This window comes from Oncorhynchus kisutch, linkage group LG17 (assembly GCF_002021735.2).
Source record: "Oncorhynchus kisutch isolate 150728-3 linkage group LG17, Okis_V2, whole genome shotgun sequence".
NCBI classification, from domain to species: Eukaryota; Metazoa; Chordata; class Actinopteri; order Salmoniformes; family Salmonidae; genus Oncorhynchus; species Oncorhynchus kisutch.
The window spans coordinates 41,216,904-41,240,247 of record NC_034190.2 but is presented as its reverse complement, the minus strand read 5'-3'; the positions used below and the strand labels follow the sequence as shown (position 1 = coordinate 41,240,247).

The window sequence follows — 23,344 nt, the reverse complement described above, 5'->3', positions numbered from 1 at the left end:
AAGCATTTATAGCAGCTAAGAAATGCATTGCCATTAACTGGAAGGTTGGTTATCCTCCCACAATGTCAAGTTATCTATCACTAGTTTTGATTTATTACCAGATCAAGTGAATACTGGGCAACATTCATAAATTCTGGATGCCTTCTACGGAATGCAGTACGACTAAAGGAGTCTGTATTGAAAACATGCCCACGTCAGGGGAGATGCCTATTTAGGAAATCCCTAGATGCTGGGCTGCTCAGTCCTGGCCCTGGGGGTCTGCCGTCCTGTGGGTTTTCACTCTGGCCTCGGCCTAACACACCTGAAACCAATAAAGAATGTTCACTAAGATCCTAAAGCTGAGTGGGGTGTGTTGGGTTGGGGTGCTGCAGGGTGGTGGACCCCTAGGGACAGGACGGGGCGACCCAACTATATTGTGTATGTAACAGTTTAACTTTAGACTGTCCCCGGGCGCGAACCAGGGACCCTCTGCACACATCAACAACAGTCACCCACGAAGCATCGTTACCCATCGCTCCCCTCTCCAAATTATATTTCACAAAAATGTTATTGGGTTGTTCCAGAGCAAGGGGAACTACTACTTCAAGGTCTCAGAGCAAGTGACGTCACCGATTTGAAACGCTATTTAGCGCGCACCGCTAACTAAGCTAGCCGTTTCACATCCGTTACATGTACAAGTAAAAAGAGCTCTACAGTACTATTAGGCCTATGAGATTAATTATATGGATTTGCTGTTTCTGTGTGTTAATGTATAATTGAGCTGTATGTGTTTTAAATTTTTTTATTTTTTATATTTTTTTTATCTTGGGAACTTAAAAAAAAATCTGTGGGAACTAGGAAGGAACTTGTGTTGGGAGAGTGAGTTATTGACTAGTGGGGGTCAGGTGTGCAGGCGGCTCAGGCTGGCTGGTTGGTCTGGCTGAAATTCTTAATAAAGACAATCAAAAGTCTGTATTTTTTCAGGAGTTTTGTTAGGCTATTAGTAAATGTGTAACACAATATTTATTTAATTACCTCTGATCTAGTTCAGTCTAATTAACCACTTAAACATATTTCATGATCATCTCTTACTTAGCTCTATGACAGTGGGCATTTTTGATTACTTTTTGTTCTAAATAGAGACAGCATATAGGATTGTGTGAAAATGCAGGAAATAAGTTTTAGATGCACAAAAACATTCTCAGTGAGGACCACCAGACACCCCTCCAGGTTATGACCCCCCCCCCCCCCCCCCCCCCCTGTAACTCAGTAACTAACTCAGTAAAATATTATATATTTTTGTTTAGTATAAATGTAATACAGCGAGCATATAACAAGCATATAACGAAATGTACTACCGTTTTTCAGACTCGTTTCACGCGATTCGATTATACGAATTCCGAATGTGGGCAGAACAGCTGTTTTAGACACGATAATGTATTTCCACTTCCTTTAGCTAGCAGCTAGCTAGCAGGCCAACAACAACAACACGTCGGATATTTAGATTATATTCAAGGATTTGTAACTGATCTTTAATTAAAGGTGGTCAAGTTAAACTTCAGTCGCTGGAAGACAAGGTGGGTAAATATATTTTATCAGCCTGATATTGCGAGAGACTGATCATCGTCATCTGCTTTACCAACATTTATAACAAGATAACTGTTGTTAGCTAGCCAGCGTTAGCGCTGAAACTTCTGCTGGTACCATAGGCTGGTTGCTAGCTAGCTATATGTGCTAACACTCAGTTTACCTGATTGACAAGCCTACAGTAGTTAGTACTTAGTCAATGTCATAACTTTAAAAAAAGGTACATCTGTGAAGTTCTCAAGTAACGTTAAGCATTATCAGAGGTGAGCCTCATTTATACCTGCCTCTTTCTGTTCTGACAAACCATAGATAGCTAACTAGCTAGGGATTTAGTCGGTGTAAGTCCATTTGACTTCACTTGCATAACAGGGTAAACTTGTCCAAACAATGTGGCTTTCATCTTTTTTCCAGGTTTCAATGTTGTGCCCCAGTATTATCTTGAAGCTGGAGATTTGTCATATTTAGTAGTCCTCCGCATTGGAAGAGACCGTTCTGTTCCAGCATTCTGTTGTTCCAGCCCAACATATCTTGGCTATGTGCAAGGCACCATAAGACTCCAAGAGGACACTCACTGATGGTTTAAAACATGGACCAGGGTGTTGCTGACAGTTCTGTTATCCTTGTCATCAAGGCACCCAACCAGAAGTATGATGACCAGACAATCAACTGCTTCCTGAACTGGACAGTGGAGAAACTAAAAACCCATATCTCACATGTATATCCCAGTAAACCGGTGAGTAGGCTCTGGCTTACGTACAGTGAGATTGAGGTCTGTTCAGATCAATGATGTACAGTGCTTTCGGAAAGTATTCAGACCCCTTGACTTTTTACACATTTTGTTACGTTACAGCCTTATTCTAAAATTGATATCGTTTTTTTCCATCTCTGCAGCACTCGTCAATCTACACACAATAACACATAATGACAATGCAAAAACAGGTTCCTACAGACGTGACACTTGGCATTCAGGCCAAAGAGTTCAATCTTGGTTTCATCAGACCAGAGAATCTTGTTTCTCTGAGTCTTTTAGGTGCCTTTTGGCAAACTCCAGGCGGGCTGTTATGTGTCTTTTACTAAGGAGTGCCTTCCGCCTGTGTCACAACCTGACCATAGTTTACTTTGTATATTTCTATGTTTTGGTTGGTCAGGGTGTGAGCTGAGTGGGCATTCTATGTTTCATGTCTAGTTTGTCTATTTCTATGTCTGGCCTGATATGGTTCTCAATCAGAGGCAGGTGTTAGTCATTGTCTCTGATTGGGAACCATATTTAGGTAGCCTGGGTTTCACTGTGTGTTTGTGGGTGATTGTTCCTGTCTCTGTGTTTGCACCAGATAGGACTGTTTCGGTTTTCGTTACGTTTCCACGTTTGTTGTTTTTTGTAGTTTTTGTATTTGATTCGTGTTTTACGTTTGTTGATTAAACATGGATCGCAATCTACACGCCGCATTTTGGTCCGACTCTCCTTCACCACAAGAGAACCGTTACAGCCTGGCCACTCTACCATAAAGGCCTGATTTGGTGGAGGGCTGCAGGGATGGTTGTCCTTCTGGAAAGTTCTCCCATCTCCACAGAGGAACTCTGTCAGAGTGACATTCAGGTTCTTGGTCTCCCCCGATTGCTCAGTTTGTCCGGGCGGCCAGCTCTAAGAAGAGTCTTGGTGGTTCCAAACATCTTCCATTTAAGAATGATGGAGGCCACTGTGTTCTTGGGGACCTTCAATGCTGCTGACATTTTTTTTTTTTTTTGACACGATCCTGTCCGTAGAGCTCCGGGACAATTCTTTCGACCTCATGGCTTGGATTTTGCTCTGACATGCACTGTCAAATGTAGGATCTTATATAGACAGGTGTGTGCCTTTTCCAAATCATGTCCAATCAATTGAATTTACCACAGGTGGACTCCAATCAGTTTGTAGAAACATCTCAAAGATGATCAATGGAAACAGGATGCACCTGAGCTCAATTTCGAGTCTCATAGCAATTGGTCTGAATACTTATGTAAATAAGGTTTTTATTTTATATACGTTTACAAAAATGTAGAGCCTGTTTTCGTTTTGTCATTATGGGGTATTGTGTGCAGATTGATGAAAAAAGTAATTGAATCAATTTTAGAACAAGGCTGTAACGTAACAAAATGTCAAAAGTCAAGTGGTATGAATACTTTCCGAATGCATTGTATATAAACCCTGGATTGCTGATGCTATGCATTGGCCAATGAGAGGCTTCGAAGCCACCGGTCGGCCATATTGGCACTCCACAGAAGAAGCAGTCCTCATGTTTCAATGAAATGATTCAAGGCCGGGGCCTCCCGGGTGGCGCAGTGGTTAAGGGCGCTGTACTGCAGCGCCAGCTGTGCCATCAGAGTCCCAATTGGCCTAGCGTCGTCCCGGGTTAGGGAGGGCTTGGTCGGTAGGGATGTCCTTGTCTCATCGCGCACCAGCGACTCCTGTGGCGAGCCGGGCGCAGTGCGCGCTAACCAAGGTTGCCAGGTGCACGGTGTACCCTCCGACACATTGGTGCGGCTGGCTTCCAGGTTGGATGGCTTCCAGGTTGGATGTGTTAAGAAGCAGTACGGCTGGTTGGGTTGTGTATCGGAGGACTTTCAACTTTCGTCTCTCCTGAGCCCGTACGGGAGTTGTAGCGATGAGACAAGATAGTAGCTACTACAACAATTGGATACCATGAAATTGGGGAGGAAAAGGGGTCAAATTCAAATGAAAAAAAAAAAGATGAAAAAAATAAAAGATTCAAGGCCAAAATGTATTTAATAAATAAATAAATAATAATTATAGTGGGGACCGTAACATTAGTACATTCAAAAAAAAAAAAAGTATGCTAACAAAATAAACGTGGCAAAAACTAATGTAGACAATAATTTGATTTTTATAGCTTCACATGTTCTGCACCAACATCCTGTGTACCCCAGTAATTGCTTTTTGCTACACAGTGATTTCCTAACCTGGAAATACATCTGCTTATATGTAGGCCAACACTTTTGAATTCATGTCATATTACTGAAATACATAGCTTAATGTCAGTGATGTGAAAACCTATTACCTGTGGGAATGAGACTTTATAACCCATAACCGCATCTGAAAGAATGTCAAAACACACCTTAGCAAACTACTCTACGGGGAAAAGAGAGGCTGGAAGAGGAGAAAGCAATGAATAAAAGGTTGTGCAAGGCATATATTTGAACATGTTATTGGCTTGAAAGTGTAGATTTGACGTCAGGCTGGAATAAGGGCCCTGCGATTACTTTGTTCTCCCCTATAATCTGGTTTAATAACGGTTCCTGCTCAGTAATCATTGTAAACACTGAGCACTTAACAGCACTCTTGTCTAGTAATCTCAGTCTGTTGTGTGTTCTCCAACTTCTCTGGTTCGTGTCATCGATCTCATTACTGTTTACCATAATAGTATTAACCAGGTGACGGAGCCTTAACAAAAACAGTCTGTTGAAAAGATACGATTTTGGTTTAGATTTCAGCTTTACTGTAGCACTGACATCACAAGAATGTCAATGTAAACTCAAATGTCTCGCTACCACTGACGCTGTCATTGCCCTAATACGTCTAGCCTAATCCTTGGTTTCCTAAATCCTGTCAATCCGATTTAACTAAACTGTACAGTGCCTTCAGTATTCAAACCTGTTATTTTTCCACATTTTGTGTTACAGCCTGAATTTTTAAAATGGATTACATTGAGATGTGTCACTGGCCTACACACAATACCCCATAATGTCAAAGTGGAATTATGTTGAGCAAAAACGTTACTAATGAAAAGCTGAAATGTCTTGAGTCAAGAAGTATTCAACTCCTTTATGGCAAATAAGTTCAGGAGTAAAAATGTGCTTAACAAGTCACATACAGTGCCTTGCAAAAGTATTCATCCCCCTGGCATTTTCCCTATTTTGTTGCATTACAACCTGTAATTTAAATAGTTTTTTTATTTGGATTTCATGTAATGGACATACACAAAATAGTCCAAATTGGTGAAGTGAAAAAAATTACTTGCTTCCAAAAACTACAAAAAAAATAAAAAATTGGTGCTGCATATGTATTCACCCCATTTGCTATGAAGCCCCTAAATAAGATCTGGTGCAACCAATTACCTTCATAAGTCACATAATTAGTTAATTAAAGTCCATCAGTGTGCAAGTGTCACATGATCTCAGTATATATACACACCTGTTCTGAAAGGCCCCAGAGTCTAACACCACCAAGCAAGCGTCACCATGAAGACCAAGGAGTTCTCCAAACAAGTCAGGGACAAAGTTGTGGAGAAGTACAGATCAGGGTTGGGATATAAAAAAATATCCAAAACATCCCACGGCGCACCATTTAAATCCGTTATTAAAAAATTGAAAGAATATGACACCACAACAAACCTGACAAGAGAGGGCCGCCCACAAACTCACGGACCAGGCAAGCAGGGCATTATTCCGAGGCAACAAAGAGACCAAGGATAACCCTGAAGGAGCTGCAAAGCTCTACAGCGTAGATTTGAGTATCTGTCCATAGGACCACTTTAATCTGTACACTCCACAGAGCTGAGCTTTAATGGAAGTGTGGCCAGAAAAAAGCCATTGCTTAAAGAAAAAAATAAGGAAACACATTTGGTGTTCACCAAAAGGCATGTGGGAGACTCCCCAAACATATGGAAGAAGGTACTCTCAGATGAGACTAAAATTGAGCTTTTAGGCCATCAAGGAAAACGATATGTCTGGCGCAAACGCAACAAATCTCATCACGCAGAGAACACCATCACCAAGGTGAAGCATGGTGGTGGCAGCATCATGGTGTGGGGATGTTTTTCATACGAAGGAACTGGGAAACTGGTCAGAATTGAAGGAATGATGGATGGTGCTAAATACAAGGAAATTCTTGAGGGAAACCTGTTTCCGTCTTCCAGAGATTGAGACTGGGACTGAGGTTTACCTTCCAGCAGGACAATGACCCTAAGCATACTGCTAAAGCAACACTCGAGTGGTTTAAGGGGAAACATTTAAATGTCTTGGAATGGCCTAGTCAAAGCCCAGACCTCAATCCAATTGAGAATCTGTGGTATAACTTAAAGATTGCTGTACACCAGCGGAACTCATCCAACTTGAAGGAGCTGGAGCAGTTTTGCCTTGAAGAATGGGCAAATATCCCAGTGACTAGCTTATAGAGACATACCCCGAGAGACTTGCAGCTGTAATGGCTGCAAAATGTGGCTTTACAAAGTATTTACTTTGGGGGTTGAATATTTATGCATGCTCAAGTTTTCTATTTGTTTCACACAAAAAATATATTTTGCATCTTTAAAGTTGTAGGCATGTTATTTGTATTTTTTTATTTATTTTTTATTTCACCTTTTATTTATTTAACCAGGTAGGCTAGTTGAGAACAAGTTCTCATTTGCAACGGTGACCTGGCCAAGAAAAAGCAAAGCAGTTCGACACATACAACAACAGTTACACATGGAATAAACATACAATCAATAATACAGTAGAAACATATATATATATATATATATATATACACAGCATGTGCAAATGAGGTAGGATAAGAGAGGTAAGGCAATACATAGGCCATGGTAGCAAAGTCATTACAATATAGCAATTCAACACTGGAATGGTAGGATGTGCAGAAGATGAATGTGCAAGTTGAGATACTGGGGTGCAAAGGCGCAAGATACATAAATAAATACAGTATGAGGATGAGGTAGATTGGATGGGCTATTTACAGATTAGCTATGTACAGGTGCAGTGATCTGTGAGCTACTCTGACAGCTGGTTCTTAAAGCTAGTGAGGGAGGTAAGAGTCTCCAGCTTCAGAGATTTTTGCAGTTCGTTCCAGTCATTGGCAGCAGAGAACTGGAAGGAGAGGCCGCCAAAGGAAGAATTGGCTTTGGGGGTGACCATTGAGATATACCTGCTGGAGCGTGTGCTACGGATGGGTGCTGCTATGGTGGCCAGTGAGCTGAGACAAGGCGGGGCTTTACCTAGCGGAGACCTTGAGCGCTGTTGCTAGCTAATTTGACCTGCGATATAAACATTGGGTTGTTATTTTACCTGAAAGGAACAAGGTCCTCTTCTTCTTTGTAGAATATTGACTCATGAGTCACACAAAATCATGTGTTCTCTACTCTGACAATGAATCCACAGATAAAAGGGGAAACCTGGTTGGTTTCTAGTAATCACTCTTCCTTCATTATTTTTCTTCTGTGGACTTTATATGGCGGTTGGCAACCAACTTTAAAGTGCATTACCACCACCAACTGGACTGGAGTGTGGACCTTAGTTCATCTTTCCAGTGCATCAAGTGTCAAAAATCGAACCAAGTTCTATTTTAGTGCCTGGCTATGCAGCCGCTCAAGCTGTTTGGATGAAATTACTGAATAATATGTATGTGTATATTTATTTTGCAGCGCACGGAACGTGAGCGGTGTGGTCAGCATGTAAGACTAGTCTCGCGTTGCCATCCTTCCAAGTCTCTTCCGTCACAGTCTGGGAGCTGAGTCTAAGCTATTCTAGTTATTTCAATCACTACTACTTACATGTTCTTATGAATTATAAGAAAGTGAAAGGGAATCTTCTCTGGACCCAAAGTGAAGGAAAGCGAAAGGAAAACCCCTGTTTTCAGGGGTTATCAAATCAATCCATCAAATATATTTTATAAAGCCCTTTTTACAACAGAAGTTGTCACAAGGTGCTTTACAGATGCCCAGCCTAAAACCCCAAAGAGCAAGCAATGTAGAGACCGAAGCAGTGGCTAAGAAAAACTTGATACAAGGCAGGAACCTAGGAAGAAACCTATAGAGGAACCAGGATCCGATGGGTGGCCAGTCCTTTTCTGGTTGCTCTTCTGACTAGAGATTTAAGAGTAGATGTGGCCATTAAGGCCAGATCGTTTTTCAAGACTGTCATACATGACCAGCAGGGACAGATAATAAATCTGGTCTATCAAATTAAATCCACGTTTATTTCTCAACCTTACAATGAAATGCTTACTATGTTCTCAACTGTCTGATTTTTATTGTAGAGCTTCAAAGACCAGAGGCTGGTGTATTCTGGGAAGCTCCTCTTGGATCACTTAATACTGAAAGATGTGCTCAGAAAGGTCTGTCTGCTGCATTCATTTATCTTTCATCTTGACATAGATATTCTGATCAGATATTACAGCAATGTATGCATTCATCCTAGATTAAAGTCAAGCTGATTCCTCTGATGATTGTACTTTGTCAATGCAATAGTGTGGCTGTCCTTGCTAATGGCCACGGATGACTCTTACAGCAGGATGAGTACCACGTGGTCCACCTGGTGTGTGCATCTCGCACCCCTCCTGGGTCCCCCAAGCTCCACATCGGCCACAGTAACAAGGCCCCTGGAGTCCCCTCTACTGGCTTCACGGTGAGTTACCCTTATGCATGCAGCACCTATCCTACTGCTCTGTTCATTGCCACTCATTTCATCATCCCAGCACACCTAGGACTAGCTGTAGTCTGTTTGTGCTATCATGCCAACTCCTTGTCACTCATTGTCATGCCAAAAAATGGCTTGTCAATGAGCTATGGGTTTGGCAAGAGCACAAACAGATCTGGGGCAAGGCTAACCTAGGCCTACTCTCTGTTGTAAATCCACACAGCTACTGATGAATGAAAAGTTTGTTAAGTGGAGTCAGAAGTAAAATAATCAACTTCTTGATTGGTTTTCTCAGACGGGTCAGAGCCCCCGTCTCTCCTCCCATAGCCAAGATGGCCAATCAACCTCCACTGGAGAGCGCTCTGGCGGGCTGAGACATCACACAGGCCCCGCCCCTAACCATGCAGCACACCCTGCCTTAATGCAAGCGTAAGCCCTTATACACCAACCTCTCAATTATAACACTGTTAGTTCTGGCCACATGTTATGATTGTCCAAGAGGTGTAGTACTGTTGAGACCTCTCACTTCCTAATAGATTTGTGTATGTATGTGTTAATTGTTCTACAGGTAATGCGGAACTGTTTACCCGTAGCTGTGTACTTCTATTGCAGCTACATGTGGAACCAGTTCTCTCCACAGCAAGGCCCTACCAACAACATGCCAGCCTACCCTGGCATACAGTACAATCCCATGACGCTGCTGTGGTGGCAGCAGGTGTACGCCCGGCAATACTACATGCACTAGTAAGTCTGCTGTCTCACAACAACTGTTGGACAATATGCTCAATTACCCTTGCTGAGATATGCGATCATTGAGATTCAATCACAATTATCTCACTTTCAGTATGAATTGACGTGTGAAAAAAGTCAAGACAGGGCTTATGGGGGAAAAAAAATTACTACAATTTCGTAATTGTTTACAAAAAAAAATATTTTTGTCTTTAAAATAATTATGTGAGAAATGGTGATGGAAATGCCTTTATGCGCAAAAGTTTATATAACTATCATATCAAAGTAAACTTGAAGTCACGCAATGATATGGTGTGTAGTCCTCCCACTACGTCACGCAGAGGGCTCTCTATGGTGCAATAGGTCAGGGCGTGACTAGGGGGGTTTCTAGGTATTATATTTCTATGTTGGTGTGTGTGTATGGTTCCCAATTGGAAGCAGCTGATAATCGTTACCTCTAATTGGGGATCATACTTACCTACCGAGCGATGGAAACCCATTTATCTTTTATACGGTACATGGGAATTCAACCGCAAAATAAATGTTTATTCGCACATAGTTGAATTCCCATGTACCGTATAAAAGATAAATGGGTTTCCATCGCTCGGTAGCCTAATAAACTGCATGATTTCCCGAGACGTTGTCACGACCGTCGTATGAATAATTGGACCAAGGCGCAGTGTGAGTAGAGTTCCACATTTTAATGATAGTGAAACTTCCAAAACAACAACGAATATAACAATCGTGAAATACGTAGCGCACATAGGCACTCACACAAAACAATATCCCCCATAGCAGGAGGGAAAAAAGGACGCACTAAGTATGATCCCCAACCTTTTATTTGCAACAAGTCCATTTGATGGAATTATCTCTGGTGGGAAAATGTGCATATCGTTTTTATGCAGATTTTTGAATATTCTCATGAAATCTGTCGCTGATTAGTTTCTCTTTACATCCATTTCTCTCTCTTTTCTCTGTCTCTCTTGCCCTTCAGTCAGATGTTGGCTGCCTCATCTCACCACTTTAGGACTGACCTGCTCTCGACCCAGCCCGGTCAATCAGATCCTCTGAACCCACCTCCCCTGGAGGAGCGCCGTGGCGAGCCTGACATCCAGATGAACGCCCAGGGAGGAGAGGTGCATCTAAATGAAGAAGAGCAGAACCGTGATTGGCTGGACTGGGTGTACACGGTGTCACGCATCGCCATCTTGCTCAGCATAGTCTACTTCTACTCCTCCTTTAGCCACTTTGTCATGGTGATGGGCGCCATGTTGTTGCTATATCTGTGAGTATTCCCCTGCACCCTCTCAACTTAATACTATGTGTCCCTGCTAAGTGACATACTAGACTGGACCCAGATCTGTATGTGCTGTCTTGCCAATATCCATAGCATTAGCTATACAGCTCTGGGACCAGGCTAGACTGTAAATTGAAAATGAGATTGTTCTGAATCCTTTATATTAACCCTATACCTTTCTATCTGGGTCTTCTTGGGTCTTTGACCCAACAAATGTGTTGTGAACAGTCACCCATTATGGATCACAGGTTTTGTCAATGGCTATTTCTGTATTTACGTTAGGCACCAAGCAGGGTGGTTCCCTTTTAACCCGGAGAATGAATTTCAGAACCATGGATATGGGCCCCAACAGGATGAGATGGAGGCGGACCTTCATCATGACCTCCAAGAGATGGTAGGTCATTATTGACCTCTGACAGTAAACTAAAGGTTAAAGTGCCTCAGGCCCAATTTTGCCCTGAAAGTGATGATGAGGAATTGTTAAACTCAACCAAAGGCATCCCAGGACAGATAACTCCTTGAATTATACAGTAATTTAATTTGTAATATCAGTGATGAATTATTTATGTAATGCGTGTCTGGTAACATAATATGGTATTGCTATGGTGAATGATTACAATTGCATTGATGCATGTAGCAAATATGTCTTTGATGGAAAGAATTTGTTGGAAATGTTAGAGGAAAACATTTATCCAGTATTCCAGTTTCTGTGTGATGACTAATTTACGTGTTGCCATGTTTGGCCTACACAGGAGCGGGTGATGGATGAAGGCTTGGGGGACGATGATGGGGACAGTGGAGAGGAAGGACTGGAGGATCCCAATGGTATTCCCCATGCTGGCTTTCTCTCTACGACTTGGTCTTTTATTGTCACGTTCTTCATGTCTCTCATACCTGAGGGGCCACCCAATGCTGCCAACTGAGTCATGTGAGAATGGCACTACTGACTGGACTGAATACACTAAGTATGCCCAGCGAGTTCACCCTTGTCTACACAATCATTGTACATCTACTGGATCACAGGACACTACAGAAGAACTGAGTGGTCACTCAGCCACACAAACAGAAAGGCTTTGAACTGGTTTTGAAGTGAACAACAATGAGCTTTGGGGGAAAAGGACATCCCCGTGTAATATGTTTAATACCATGATAATTAAACCTATTTGAGTGAAATAATAAAGTATGTAAATCTGTGTAATATTGTATTTAATATAAACTTGTAGGACTGTCTTGAATCAAACAATCAGTTTAACGAACACCACCCAAAATCCTATTTGTTGTGTTATGAGGTTAATATGAATTTCAGTTCAGATGGAATCTCACGTTCATTTGTCCGAGTCATGAATGAAAACAAAGACATTTTTTTTTTTTACTAAAAAAACATTTTGATCCAGTATAAAAAAGCACCCGATTAAAATGTTTGAAAATCTTACCAATCACACCATATGGTGAATGTGGTATGCCACAAGTGTGGTACGCCTTCCCTTTGACTAGTGATTCAGAACCACGTGATACGCGACCTTTTCAACCCAGACATGAATATTAGCTAATGTTTTTAATACGCATTCATAAATGACTGCCCAGCAGAACCGTTTTAGAAGAATGCTGATCCTGGGTTTCCATGGTTGCTAGTTCAATTGCGGTGCGTCCTTTGAACTTGAGTGGCCAGAAAAATGGCATTTAGCAAACTAACGTTAGCTCATTTTCTTTAACTTTTGACAAAGAAAATAACAATTGAAAATACTGAAACGAGTTCCTACCTGGTGTATCTACCACTTATGTCATATTTTGAGGCATTCTCGGACTCGGAGTCTGAAAACATGGCCATGAAGACTCGCCGGTCAGGCGACCAGGCCCAGTTTTGCCCTGAAAGTGACGACGAGGAATTGTTCAACTCAACCAAAGACATCCCAAATGATGGAAAGGGTAAACGCGTTGCATTTGCTCTTCATGTCAACAAACGACAAGCACGAAAATGTGTTTCTCTCTGCGTTTTGAAAACCGAAGATGCCGTTTCTGACGGGTCTGACTCTGCTTTTATTCGAGATAAAGTAGGCATAACCGTGCGATATTTTATGAACATTGGAATCACAGTCATTATTGGTAAGTTTCAATAGTTGCCTCATCTATTAATGAACGTAATAGTTAGTTATTCATCAGCCTATGACTAAGCATTCATTTTTTGATGACAAACCTGTGTACATCTTTTTGACAGCTGTCTTGGCTGGACTTCTACATTGGTAAGTTCACTATCCAGGTACTGTATGTTGTTATAACCTACCAATGCTGGCCAGATGTAGAAATGTGGACGTCATTAGTCTAAAGGATTAGGCCTATACTTCATTCAGTCAAGTCATTCAGTCTGACAGACAGACACTTCCCCTTGCTGATGTGATGTCTAAAACTTTGTTTAGGGCTCATCTAACAAACCTCTTTGAAAATGACAAACACTTTTCACACCTATCTTCGATTGAAAAAGAAATGGCTTTCCGCACTGAAATGGTAAGAGAAATGTTGAGATGGGCCAATTGAAACATATCCCTCCTGTCCTTCACTGCTTCACACATTTGCCATTCCAAGGGGGCTTTGGATTTGACATCCTGTGTTATTGAAGAAATGGACACATTGTTACAAAAATAGTCTCATCTGCAATTTCAGCATCCAGTTCACTCACATGTTGGTTTTATTTTGCAGGGTCTGTATTATTCCTATTTCAAGGTCTTCATCAATGCGCCATCCTTTTTGCATGGTCTCCACCTGATCATGAATGACAGGTTCTCTGAGTATCCTCTTGTTATCAATGCTCTGAAGAGGTTCAATCTGTACCCAGAGGTACTATAGGAGCTGGAACTATGTCATTATTTTGCAAGCAAGATTTTTGCATTTTATAAATATGCAAGTGCAGACATTTATTTATTTCACCAAACAAAGACAAAAAAGAAACAATGGCTATCATTTAATTGTGCAGTGCAGTGGATCTCAAAAACATTGTATTGTTCTTCTGTTTCTTCGTTACAAGAGTGTTTATTCCAGTGATCCCCTCTCTGTTGATAGGTTTTCCTTGGCAGCCTGTTCAGGATTTACACTGGCACCATGGACTTCTTTGGAATCCCCACCAAGGCATGTTGGAATGTCAACAGAGCAGATGGACTGAATCCAGTAGAGAGCTGTGAAGGTACAACTACTCCTAGAAAATAACTGCGTTAGGCTTGGGCGATACACCGATATACGGTATATTTGGGGGCTACCCCACCTAACTATAAGGAATCTAGGATGTGTCAAATAAATTATATCTAGCTCAGGGCTCCAGCTTTGCATTTGGTTTGCTAACTTGCTAGCTAATTGGCTAGATGTTAATACCTAGCTTCTTGGTTACAGCAGAGACATTCCAGCCTGATTGCCTTGCTGAGTACAGTCTCTAGCTAACATTCCACTCCTTGCCACTCCTTGTCATTTGAAAAGAGACTGGCCTTTCTGCCATCGTCAAATATGAACATTACATCATTAATGAGCTCGAGGAGAACAGAGTTGATGATCCTGATTCGATAACCCTCACAGCTGTCTTCCAATCACAAAGATAATCAAAATATTGGAACTCTCACTTTTGTTCTCCACAGAACATGTTGGTATCCGGTTGCTAAGCAACCATTTTTTGGTTTGTCCAGAGGAAACCAGTCTGTCAAAAGTTGCTAGCTCACCTCTAAATTCTCAAACTAAATATGTACTGCAATTCCAACCACAAAACCTCTTTGCTAAGCCTCAAAATACAACAACTTGCCTAGCTAACAGCTAAATGTTTGTTTTTTGACTTTGTAATAATTCTAATTCATGTTGTCATGGAAAATATTTCCAACAACCAATGAGCAACTCCACCATCAATCCAGCTGCATATTGAACGTTGAGATTGCCTCTTTGGCAATGACATGGAGTAGCAAGGAGTAGTCATGCACAACTCCGACTCTGACTCCTGTGGCTGGAGTCGAAAAGTAGTCAACTCTTGTGCGACTCAGTCTCCTGCGGTTGGAGCCGACTCCTGCTCGACTCCGGGGGAAAAACCACGCTGAAACGGATGTGCACAGGTACACATCATTTCACTACTGCAGAGTCCCACCAGGAAGGCTACATTTGCGTTCTAGGGGACTGACATGAGCATGATGGTGCCCATTTGGTCATCTACTTAGCCCATAAAAGGCCTATTTTGTTTGAACATAGTTGATGTGTATGAACTAGAATATTTCAGTGATATTTCTGCTGTGTGCAGTCTTGATGGATCACATGACATGGGATGACGCAACGCACTACGCTGATAAACCTATTCTTTGCCATGTTATAGTCCTATTCGGATGGGTATTACTAGAGACGTTGGTTTTGTAATTATTATCCAAGCATGTGCGTTATTCCAGAGGACTATTCACACAAGATACATTTCCCCCCCTGTAATTCCGAAATGTTTCAAATATAATTTACTCTTATATGACGGAAGCCTGGAGGTTTTTAGTGTAGGCGTGAAGATATTTTAACGTCATAGGGTAGGTACACTGATAACTCGTGCTTGGCTGCCAAATGTATAGATGTTCCCATAATATTTAAATTTATGAAATGTGATCATAATAATTAAGCTGCTGAACCATATTTGCACTTGAGATGTGTTTATGGATGAGAAAGTGAACTTGCCATTTCCCAAAAGTTTAGCGGGGATGACCTGCTTTGAGATCTATTGCCTGGGACAGAGTTCTCCGACCCTGTTCGTGGAGAGCTACCTTCCTGTAGGTTCACTCCAACCCTAATCTAGTGCATCTGATTCAATAATTAGATAGTTTATCAACTGAGTCTAGTTAGTTACAACTGGGGTTGGAGCGAAAAACTACAGGACGGTAGCTCTCCAGGAACAAGGTTGGAGAGCCTTGGCCTAGGACATCAACAGTCAGCCTGGGTTTCATTAAATAAAACTATAGACACAATACTTTTTATTGCACCTAATTAAACTGATGCATTTGGAGATGTTCAATTTCAATTCACTGGCAGTATGAAGAATAGCTTAGCCATAGTCATTGATAGCCTAATATATACTTTAATATACTTTTGGTGAATTTACTAGGCATTGCTATACAAGACATAGCAAGATACAGATGACCATAATATAGCCTATGTGCATGGTTCCGACAGTCTGTCTGCCTGCCTGCGACCAAGGTAAAGTTGGTTTTATATTCACACATTTGGACATTCAACAGACATTCGCCAAAAGCCATTTTAAAATGGTAAAAATCAATAAATAATTAATTGATTCGCACAGAAACATAAAAATTGAAATGATTTATTCTCTAAATGTCTAGCATACTTTTACAACCTTTGTTTTGAGGACAAATTCCAGTTTTGACTTGATAGAAATCTATCAAATGCCATTTAAAACTGTATAAATCAATAACTAATTCACTGTTTGTCACAGAAATATCAAACTAGGTATAATTTATTCTATAAATGTCTAGCATACTTTTCCAACCTCTAATTTGAGGAAAGATTCCAGTTTTGATTTGATAGAAATACAAATTTGATAGACTACATGCCCTCTATCAAATCAAAACTGGAATTTGTCCTCAAAAAAGGTTGTAAAAGTATGCTAGACATTTATAGAATAAATCATACCTAGTTTGTTTCTGTGACAAATGGTGAATTAGTTATTGAGTTATACCGCTATATCGCTAGCTCTGTCTTTCTTTGCTGTGAAAGATGCAAGAGTTTGTTCTCGAAGTAAGACGACAGCAACTAGTTCCTCCATTGTTAAAATACTGAATCTCTGGAGTCGATTCTTAGCGGAATCGAAACTTGACACCCAGAAATGGGGGTCGACACCAGGAGTCGACGGGCAAGGATTCGAGGAATCGATCATCCATACCACTAGCAAGAAGTAGAATGTTAGCTAAAAAGACTGGTACCCAGACTAGAGACATTAAATCCCCTCCTGGATCAAGATCCCTGTTGGCTAAATTGTTATTTAACATTTCTTATAGCACCCCTTGTGTGCACTTCCAATAATACTGTATACACCGGTAATGTACAGAAACGGTATGGCGGTTTGAAGATCTGGAAACCGCCCAACCCTACTATGCATTGTAAATAGTGTCTTGTAATAATATAGTGTGTCACACTGTCAGGACTGGGAGGCACAGTAAATTGACACTGAGAATATAATTTTCTCCCACTTTTAGGCATGGGGGATGCAGCCTACTTCTATGTCTCCTGTGTCTTCCTGCTTAATGGGGTAATGATGAGCCTGTTCTACATCTACGGGACTTACCTAAGGTAATGAGTTCTTAAACTGTTGTTGGTTTCTCACTAGCCTGGTCCCAGATCTGTTTGTTTTGTTGCGTACTCCAGGCTGTCATGTAAGCCATGACAAGGATTTGCATGATGGCACAAATAGACTGGTACCCAGGCTAGTTTATCACTATGGTATACCATAAAACCATCATCTTGGGTATCCATGCTGTTTTAGTGCCCCTTGCCACTCTAGGAGACAATCTGATGGTTTTTTTTGGGGGGGGGGTGGGGTTTCTTTCCAGTGGCAGTCGTCTTGGAGGGGTCGTCACTGTCCTGTGTCTCTTCTTCAACCATGGAGAGGTGAGAGTTTTGCAGTTTGGAGCTGTGTTCTCATAGTGCAATCCATATGCCGGGGCGGCAGGGTAGCCTAGTGGTTAGAGCGTTGGACTAGCAACCGGAAGGTTGCAAGTTCAAATCCCTGAGCTGACAAGGTACAGGCAGTTAACCCACTGTTCCTAGGCCGTCATTGAAAATAAGAATTTGTTCTTAACTGACTTGCCTAGTAAAAAAATAAACAAAATAAACAAAATATTAAAGTTTCCTCACTGTACAATTAATGTTTTCTTTTAGATGAATGTAATTTGATTGTTTCATACAGTGTATGTAAACTTAGATCATCATGGCGGTTGGCTGGTGGTGAATGCTATCTTAACTCATGCTATGTATTCCAGAGCACTCGGGTCATGTGGACTCCACCGCTGAGGGAGAGCTTCTCCTATCCCTTCTTTGTCCTGCAGATGCTGCTGTTAACACGCATTCTCAGGTATATTCAGTTTACATGCCTTTGATCTAAACCATTTACCATCATCTTGGGTTTCACCACTCTTTTCAAAGTCCTATCTGTGTTTTATCACTGAGATACATTTATATATATTAGTGTACAAAACATTAGGAATACCTTCCTAATATTGAGCTGCACCCTCTTTTGCCCTCAGAACAGTCTCAATTCATCGGGGCATGGACTATACATGGTGTCGGAAGCGTTCCACAGGGATGCTGGCACAAATTGACTCCAATCCACAGTTATGTCAAGTTGGCTGGATGTCCTTTGGGTGGTAGACCATTCTTGATAAAACACAGGAAACTGTTGGGTGTGAAAAACCCAGCAAATATTTTGTCTTGCCCATTCGCCCTCTGAATGGCACATATACACAATCCATGTCTAAATTGTCTCAAAGCTTAAAAATCCTTCTTTAACCTGTCTCCTCCCCTTCATCTAAACTAATTGAAGTGGATTTAACAAGGGATCATAGCTTTCACCTGAGTTCACCTGGTCAGTCATGTCATGGAAAGAGCAGTTGTTCCTAATGTTTTGTACACCCAGTGTATGTCACTGAAAATGTATAAATGCAAATAATACTGTTGTCTTTGTATGATTTTGTAGGCGATCCAAACTTGAAAGGAGATCCCTAGTAGCTCTTGGTGCTTGCAATGTGTTGTTCCTTCTTCCTTGGCCATTTGCCCAGTTTGTTTTGCTAACTCAGGTAAATAAATCCACACACCGAGGTAAAAATGCATGACTGGAAAATAGCCTGGTAACGTTCCTGTGGATGTACCAGTCATCGTAAAAGATTCTGTTATTGTACTGAAGCTCCTTAGCTGTACAATAACAGTGACAATGAATTGAAATGCCTATGTTGTCTGCCTCTTCAGATTGCATGCCTGTTTGCCTGTTATTTTATGGGCTATCTCTCCACTTCCAAGATGAAATCACTACTTGTTGTGCATTTGGTAAGTATTACTACTGAATTGATATTTAGACATGATCGTCACAGGTTTAAGGCTTAGAAACATACTAGCATCCGCTATGGTTGTGAAATTGGTGATAGAACAGTTCCAACATGAACAATGTTCATCAATTATGCTATGATGATGGATCACTGTATTTTGATTTGCTGAACAAAAGTTATTTATTTCTCCTTTCAGGCTTCATTTGCCATCTGCTTTGTCATGCTGTTTGGGAAAATGGAACTTTTGACATCTTTTTACATTTCTTCCCTGGTTGCTGGCTGGGTGAGTTGACTGGGAAATAGACTGAAATGCCTGAATACACAAGTGTCATTCTGTCACTCCTCATACCTGTATGGTGGTGTTTTCCAGGCCATCATCGCACTGAAAGACGATATCACAAGAGTCTGCAAACTTGGAATCGTCACAATTGTATGAAATCCTATTTGAATAATTTGTGTATAATAATGTTAGTTATTTAGTTACAGGCTGGGGTTAATTGGTGAAACTGTTCCTCAGAATTTGCAATTTTTCCATGACTTTAAGAGAAATATATTGAATTCCCATGGTATTATACCATCCCAAGGGTCTCCACTCTACCCCCAATCGTAACATGCAATTACACAGCATTATTTAGTGGCACAGTGCAACATATAACAGGTTTTGAATGTTAACTTCTCTAAATCCTCAGTTTGTTCAAGGTATTGCCTGGTTTACCTCCACTGTGCTTCTCAAATTCTTCATGTCGTTCATCCTCGGAGCGTCCAATGATGTAAGTTCTTAGATGAAAGTCTGTTCAGCATGATCTTAATGTGGGCTATGTGGGCTTCCTCCTTCCTTTCTCTTTCACTGATGGAGTCTACTCATTTAATGTCAATTCCTGTTTCAAATGTTTCCATATGAAGGTGTGAATGTCTGTATGACTTTAACCTCACCGTGTGTTTTGTCTATATTTCCCACAGGCTCATATTGGCAACTTGATCAGATCCAAGTTGACCAACTACAAGGATTTCCACACGTTGATGTACACCTGTGCTGCAGAGTTCGACTTTATGGAGCTGGAGGTAGGTTTAATTTCATCAGTGCTGCCTCCAAGCTTACTTTTGACACTACTATTTGGTTGTTGATTTATTTTTTTATTTTTTTTCTTATACTTATACTGTATTCTGTTTCCAGACTTTGTTGGGATACGTTAAGACATTGATACTCCCGGTAAACATAGTTATTGTAGCCATCATTTCTGGAAAGGTGAGACACATTATTCTTGATTTTGACATTGCAGCTCATTTAAGTCCATTTGAGTGTATATTGTAGTATTATAAATAATTCCTTTGAAGGCAATTAAAGAAGTCTGGAGATCTCTTAGGCACGAAAGAGTTGACTCTAAAGAAGACGTCGATATTGACACTGAGCAGTAAGTCTTCCAATCCAACAAGTAGCATTAAGTATTATATTCGCTGGACACTAGCGCCACCTACAGATCTCTGATAGCTTCCTCATGCAAACATTTTCTATCATATTTTAGGATGGCACAGTTTGCTAATGGGGAGGTAAGCCAACTTAGCTACTTATTTTCACCTTCAAACCAACATCACAGCCCATATTAGCAGCTGTTTTCTTTGAAGGCACAATGACTCATGAATCATTACAGCGCTCATAACTTCCACTGTGTTTCCCTGCCCTTGTGTGCGTGCGTGTGTCAGATGGTGTACCATAGTCTGCAGCTGGTGGCCTTTGCCGTGCTGGCGATCTTGGTCATGAGAATCAAACTCTTCCTGGCCCCGCTGATGTGCCTCATGGCCTCCCTGATCTGCTCTAGACAGGTGAGACGTCTGTAGACAAGACACTGACAGAGACAAACAGACAGGCATAGAGAGACAATAGAAATCACATGGATCATTTTCCTTAATTGACCTCCATCATACCAGCTATAGAAGACATGCTGATCTAGCGTAAAGAGCGGACAGATGGCTAGTGCAATGAAACAAATGAATCTCTTATTTGTACTCCACCAGCATTAGGGTTAGTAACTGGACTCTTGTGCAGGCAGTCCGAGCACATCATAATGAAAAACATCCCCCAAATCAAATGTCCTTGTGAATGGATTTCTAATAAAGACTGCCTGATAAATGATCTACGCTGGGTCTTCATTGATCTGCCGGTATACATGTTCTCCAATGCTCCGCAGTTGTTTGGCTGGATAGGGGAGCACTTCAAGTGCCACATCACTGTGTTTGGCATCCTGTCCATCATGGCCATCCAGGGCGTGGCCAACTTCCAGAGCCAGCGAGGAATCGTAGGAGACTTCAGCAACCTGCCTCAGGAGCAGCTCCTGGAGTGGATCAATGCCAACACCATGCCCAGTGAGTCATGTCACGTTAGGACTTATTCCTAGCGTGTGCTTTTCAGGGGCATGAGATTGGTGGGCATACAGTTGTAGGCTGAGCTAGTTCAGTTGCTGCTAAGCTCTGTATCTACAGACTATCTAGGATAGCATTACTATCTAGGATAGATCTGAATTAGTGTAATTTTTGTAATGCAAAAAAATTATTGAGGGATACAAGGATTGGGCTGCAAAAAGGGAAATTAAATTGTGTGTGTTCCAAGATGCTGTGTTTGCTGGCTCCATGCCAACCATGTCGAGTGTGAAACTGTCCACTGGTAGAGCCATCGTGAATCATCCCCACTACGAGGACACTTGGCAGAAGTAAGACTGCTACAATTCCCCTATGGGTTATACTTTGCAACAATATCTGATGAGACACCACCCATTGTATTTGTCAGTAAGTTACGTCTAACATATTCCCACAGGGAAAGAACCAAGTTGGTGTACACCATGTACAGCCGTAAACCGGCCAAAGAGGTGAAGAGGAATCTGATGCAGCTGCAGGCAGACTATTTCATCCTGGAGGACTCCTGGTGTAACCGACGCTCCAGGTAAACATGGTGGTATTATAAAGCATACCATAGCAAAACATTTTGCAATAGAAAATTAAAACAGGTTTCTTATTAGCCACTTTCCCTCCCTGTTTGTCTGTTTTCTTCCTTTTGGTGCCAAATGAACAAAGTCCTGTAGTACTATGTTCTCTCAATCTCGGATTCCAATCTAACTGTGCTATACTTCACAGGCCAGGCTGCAGCATGCCTGAGATCTGGGACGTGGAGGATCAGGAGAACAGAGGAAAGTTGCCGCTATGTACCCTCCTATCCATCGACTCCCGACCTCACTTCACCACAATGTTCGAGAATAAAGTCTACAAGGTGCTGAAAATCCCCAAAGATGCCAAATAGGACCTTTTAATATAGGGACATCATTTTGATTAAACATATTCAATTTCAATAGTGTGTCTTTTTTTTTCTCTACAGGACAACGCATTTCTCTTGAACACCTTAAAAAGCTCTGCGTATTGTGCACTGTGTACTTTCACATGCCGATGGTGTGAATTGCGCCTCAGTTAAATATGGAGAGAGAAATAAGACATTTTACACACTTTTTATTGCTTTCTATCAGCAAAGTAAAAAAACTTTTTTTTTTTTACATCCTATGTTATGGTATTCAACAACATGACAGGAGTATTTTCTGTGCTTGACTGACAGCAGTAGTGAGGTCAGTGTAATACTAGTGGCTGTTAAAAATACCACATCCCTCTGACTTATAATAGACCATTCACTATTCATCCAGCTCCCTTTCCGTCCATCTATCCATCCAATACATCTAACAGCCAAGGCCAGGAGATTTTCCTGATCATGTGATCTGACCAGGGAAAATCCCAGACCCTATTACCAGTCAGCCACCAAGTGTGCAAGTTCTCCCACTTAAAAAGATGAGAGGCCTGTAATTTTCATCATAGGTACACTTCAACTATGACAGACAAAAGGAGAAATAAAATCCAGAAAATCACATTGTAGGATTTTTAATGAATGTATTTGCAAATTATGGTGGAAAATAAGTATTTGGTCAATAACAAAAGTTTATCTCAATACTTTGTTATATACCCTTTGTTGGCAATGACAGGTCAAATGTTTTCTGTAAGTCTTCACAAGGTTTTCACACACTGTTGCTGGTATTTTGGCCCATTCCTCCATGCAGATCTCCTCTAGAGCAGTGATGTTTTGGGGCTGTTGCTGGGCAACATGGACTTTCAACTTCCTCCAAAGATTTTCTATGGGGTTGAGATCTGGAGACTGGCTAGGCCACTCCAGGACCTTGAAATGCTTCTTACGAAGCCACTCCTTCGTTGCCCAGGCAGTGTGTTTGGGATCATTGTCATGCTGAAAGACCCAGCCACGTTTCATCTT

At 41.3% G+C, this 23,344-nt stretch overlaps 2 protein-coding genes across 3 annotated transcripts; both read left to right on the top strand.

Moving 5' to 3' along the window:
- Positions 1–1,322: 1,322 nt before the first annotated feature.
- LOC109907672 (homocysteine-responsive endoplasmic reticulum-resident ubiquitin-like domain member 2 protein) lies at positions 1,323–12,194 on the top strand. 2 transcript variants are annotated; one of them, XM_020505780.2, is made up of 9 exons: positions 1,323–1,556; positions 1,978–2,299; positions 8,594–8,671; positions 8,845–8,961; positions 9,269–9,402; positions 9,586–9,717; positions 10,697–10,987; positions 11,328–11,393; positions 11,752–12,194. In XM_020505780.2, exons 2-9 carry the CDS (start codon positions 2,153–2,155, stop codon positions 11,759–11,761), a joined length of 975 nt encoding a protein of 324 aa, XP_020361369.1. In that variant the 5' UTR covers positions 1,323–1,556; positions 1,978–2,152; the 3' UTR covers positions 11,762–12,194. The 2 variants fall into 2 exon arrangements, with proteins under 2 accessions (XP_020361369.1, XP_020361368.1); XM_020505779.2 differs by having other exon boundaries at positions 1,329–1,556; positions 11,282–11,393; positions 11,752–12,193.
- Positions 12,195–12,454: 260 nt separating this feature from the next.
- Positions 12,455–22,385, top strand: LOC109907671 (probable C-mannosyltransferase DPY19L1). The gene is made up of 22 exons (XM_020505777.2): positions 12,455–13,102; positions 13,215–13,239; positions 13,414–13,501; positions 13,694–13,831; positions 14,054–14,174; positions 17,206–17,299; positions 17,560–17,617; positions 17,989–18,080; positions 18,702–18,801; positions 18,971–19,048; positions 19,244–19,330; positions 19,418–19,477; positions 19,737–19,817; positions 20,008–20,109; positions 20,222–20,293; positions 20,383–20,459; positions 20,571–20,595; positions 20,749–20,868; positions 21,234–21,408; positions 21,653–21,752; positions 21,857–21,982; positions 22,174–22,385. Exons 1-22 carry the CDS (start codon positions 12,778–12,780, stop codon positions 22,334–22,336), a joined length of 2,307 nt encoding a protein of 768 aa, XP_020361366.1. The 5' UTR covers positions 12,455–12,777; the 3' UTR covers positions 22,337–22,385.
- Positions 22,386–23,344: the final 959 nt, after the last annotated feature.